Below are 4064 nucleotides of genomic sequence, written 5' to 3'. Positions count from 1 at the left end.
TATATATATATATATATGGAGAGAGAGAGAGAGTTTTATAATACTTTTTAAAAATTATTAAACAGGGATGACAATAATTTATTTTACAGAAGTTCCTGCAAAACTATGTTAGAAAAAATAGACCTCTGGTAAAATCATTCTAAATGCTTTTATCTACTGAATCATTTGTAATGTAATTGAGATTTAACTTAGATGATCAAGCATGTCATTGGGTTAGACCTCTCCACTGAAACTATCGTCAGCATCACCCAGGAGACAGCTGGACATGCTGACTCAGCCTCGCCATAGACCTATGGAATCAGAAGCTGCGCTGTAACAAACTCCCTTGTGGAACTTTGGCAATATGATGCTTGAGTATGCTCAAGGTTTTGTAAAGGAGTTAAACTTGAGCAACATTATCATTGACTACCTACAATGTTCTGCTGCTGGATTGTAAAGAGGTAACTAAAAAACTTGTTCCCAGCCCTGGCCAGTGTCCTAAGTGGTTAGAGCATCAGCCTGAACATTGAAGGATCTCAGGTTCGATTACAATCAAGGGCACCTACCTGGGTTTCAGGTTTGCGTCCCGAACCTAGTCAGGGCTTGTGTGGGAGGCAACCAGTCAATGTGTCCGCCGTCACCTCCCCCTCCCCCACTCTCCCTTCCACTCTCTCTGAAAAAGCAGTGGAAAAAAATCCCCAGGTGAGGATTAACAACAACAACAACGACAAAAACCCACACACACATCAAAAACGTGTCCCCAACCTAAAGACACATGATGTAGAGGGGTATTCCATTCCCCATGTCCTAGAAGCCACCTATGAAACTATTTACTTTTAGGTGACCTCATTCCGGAGCCTTTGGGGAGGGCTGACCTAGAGAACATCTTTTAAATGCTGGCTTATCAATGCATAACTTTAATAATTCATTGGTATTCAGGGTCAAGCTTACCATTACCCCTCCTCCTTCCATGAAGCTCCCAACTCCTAATGCTTTCTGAAAAGGGAGACATGCTCCTGCCATTCATAGTCTTATTTTGCATTTCTCCCTTTTCTTTTTAAGACTTTCATGTCTTGGGGGACTTAAAAGGGTTAGTATGAAAACTACCAAAATACTGAAAGAAGAAAAAAGACCATTTTCAACATATTCATTTCTATGACATCTAACATCATGAAAAGGGGAACTCAAGGCAGAAAGCAGCTATATACTGTGTTAAAGTCACAAACAAGGTGGGGGTAAGGGTTTTGTTCTCCTCATATTCTGTATTTTCTTTTTCTCTTCTCTCTCTCTCCCTACCTCTACTTTTCTCTCCCTCTTTCTTCCTCCTTTGGCACAGGGTTAGAGAAGCAGAAGGTAAGATGTAATTTATTTGATACATATTTATGGATTTCCCCAACACCATAAAACATAAAATTAGCAGTTTATGCACTAGTAATTCCTAATTTTTCAGAAAAACTCAATAATAACCATTATTACGAAAGAGAAAAAACATGCCCAGAAGGAACTGAAATGTAACAGAGAAAATCTCAAGGGGGGAAGGCTGGAGAATGTGTCGCTCAGGCCCTGATTTTGACCCTGGGCAGGAAGAAAATTATCCTGAAAAGAATACTCACTGGCTGTGACACCAAAAGGAATGGAGGCACTCCAAGTAAAAAAGTGGGCTTACTTTGGGGCTATTCCTGAACAAAATGATGGTCTCCATATACTCAGTGCATTTAGGGGATTTGGCGGCTACCTCCTAGTGAGACAGTGGGAAATCTGAGAAGGCAGTCCTGACATTATTTCTGCCACTCCAACATCCTACATCAATGCTTATGACTTTGTACCCCTGTTGAAACAGAATTGGGAAAAGCTCAGAGGACTTTGAGGGACTAGGGTATCCCAGGGATGTTCTGGTAAACATGAACCACCGAACCGCTGGAAAAACACCCCCTGATTTGTAGCATGGATGTAAATACTCCCACTGTGGCTGTTTGAATTTATCAAAGGAGGATCCCTGAAGGTGCAGTTGGCAAGAGTTGATCACAACCAGCTCCTGCAAGCTGGTGGCAGCTGGCTCCAGCACCCCGGGAGAGCCCAGGTCTCTGGAAACCAGAGGGTGTGAGCAAATGCCCCTTGGAGAAAGGCAGAATGGGGAACCGGATGCATAGTAAAATGCAGGCCTTGGGGAGAGCACACCACTTCTTACTTTCCCCATACACTCTCCCTGTAAGCTTTTCTGGTAACCGATGCAAACCAATACTAGCCTATCAGCCCAACTTTTGGCATTGTTAACTGACTAAACAACAACTTTAGAAACAGATGATGATAGCAATACAACCAACAAAACCTGGTGACTTCTATTTAAAATAATTGATTGCCAATAAATCCTTAAAAAAAAGATTTGATCATTTACAAAAATATGCCGATCTCTCTGTAAGAACTTTTTCACTGCCTCTGTTGTCACAAACACATTGAAGTCTTCAGATTGGGTTAGCTGCCAGTGAGGGTTTCCTGTCACATTTAGTGGGAAGTTGGATTTGTGGAAGAGAAGAGATACAAATATTTCGCTTACCAGTTCCGAGTGAAAGGCTGATGTGGATTTATGTAGCCATTTCAGCCCTTTGTTTCTGTTATCACAAGGGTGCAGCCTCAAGGCTCCCTGATCAGGGACGGGAGCCAAGCACCATTCTTCATGTTTAATAAGTCTTAACCAGGTGTAATTGAACTGTTGAAGCTGTGGAAGGAATGAGTAAGAGAAAGGTCACCTCAGGTGGAAAACACAAGTCGGGGCTTTGTCCAACATCTTTGCCAGCAAAGGTTAAGAACATAGGCACTCTGGTCAGATGTTTCGTATTTGAATCCGGGTACTGCCACTTTCAACACTGATCGTAGGAGGAGCATAATATTAATCCTGTCTAATCTAATTTTTCTCCATTTTCAGTTGGGTAGCAACTTCAACGTGTCTGTCTCAGAGGCTTGGGTAATGACTGTCAAGTGTTTCGCACACTTACGGAAGCCCTCAAAAAGCGTTAGTTGCAACAATACACCATAGTCCAGTTAGTACATATCTGCAAATAAATGTCATTCCAGGAGCTCGGAATCCCAGACAACCTGGTGCTTGAAGTATTGGAACATCCAAACCACCGCAGGATTACAGCTTTGAGCCAGTGGGGTTCCAGGAGATCCAAGTTAGGGTCCTAAATTACCTTGTGGAAATGATTATGCTAGACAATTGGACCCCTAGAGGAAATGTTAAAAATCTTTCTTTGCTGATAATGTGAAGAACTGCTCTGAGAGAAGTCCAGTTTTGGGGAGTCACCAAGGTCTAAAATAAATACCAATTCAGGTAATGGAACCATGTTTTAAATTTTTATTTATTTTCTTCAGTTATTTACAACTTAGTACGATCTGCCTGGTTAATAAACTGTAAGACTCTGGGTCCGTGGAAAATTTTTAAACGTATTAGGAAAAAAAGGCTGCTGGTAAAATCTATCTAAATCAGTGGTTCTCAACCTTCCTAAAGCCGTGACCCTTCAATACAGTTCTTCATGTTGTGGTGACCCCCAATTTCATCGTTACAAATTGAACATAATTAAAGCATAGTGATTAATCACAAAAACAATATGTAATTATATATGTGTTGTCCGATGGTCTTAGGCGACCCCTGTGAAAGGGTCATTTGACCCCCAAAGGGGTCGCGACCCACAGGTTGAGAACCGCTGATCTAAATGCTTTTATCTAATGAATCATTGGTAATGTGATTGAGATTTCATTTAGATTATCAAGTATGCCATTGGGGTAGACCTCTCTGCTGAAAGGTCTTACTCCCTGGCATATGCCACTCTGGACCATCATTAGGGTCACCTAGCATCTAGTTGGAAATGCTGAGAATCAGTTCTGCCACGAACCTATTGAATCAGAACTCACATTTTTTTAAAATACATTTTTTTTTTTTACAGAGAGGAAAGGAGAGGGATAGAGAGTTAGAAACATCGATGAGAGAGAAACATCGATCAGCTGCCTCCTGCACACCTCCTGCTGGGGATTGCCTGCAACCCAAGGTACATGCCCTTGACCAGAATCGAAGCTGGGACCTTTCAGTC

At 41.8% G+C, this 4064-nt stretch overlaps 1 protein-coding gene across 1 annotated transcript in view; it reads right to left on the bottom strand.

The window, feature by feature from the left end:
* The window catches only part of GALNT5 (polypeptide N-acetylgalactosaminyltransferase 5), a 46961-nt gene that overhangs the window by 1228 nt on the left and 41669 nt on the right, over positions 1-4064 (bottom strand). The window contains exon 9 of the mRNA XM_005859399.2: positions 2534-2695. Coding sequence (XP_005859461.1) covers positions 2534-2695 — 162 coding nt within the window. The remainder of the gene's footprint in view (positions 1-2533; positions 2696-4064) is intronic.

Source organism: Myotis brandtii, unplaced genomic scaffold (genome assembly GCF_000412655.1).
Source record: "Myotis brandtii unplaced genomic scaffold, ASM41265v1 scaffold125, whole genome shotgun sequence".
NCBI lineage: Eukaryota > Metazoa > Chordata > Mammalia > Chiroptera > Vespertilionidae > Myotis > Myotis brandtii.
The sequence above is the reverse complement of the archived record's forward strand: the minus strand, read 5'-3'. Positions and strand labels throughout refer to the sequence as shown.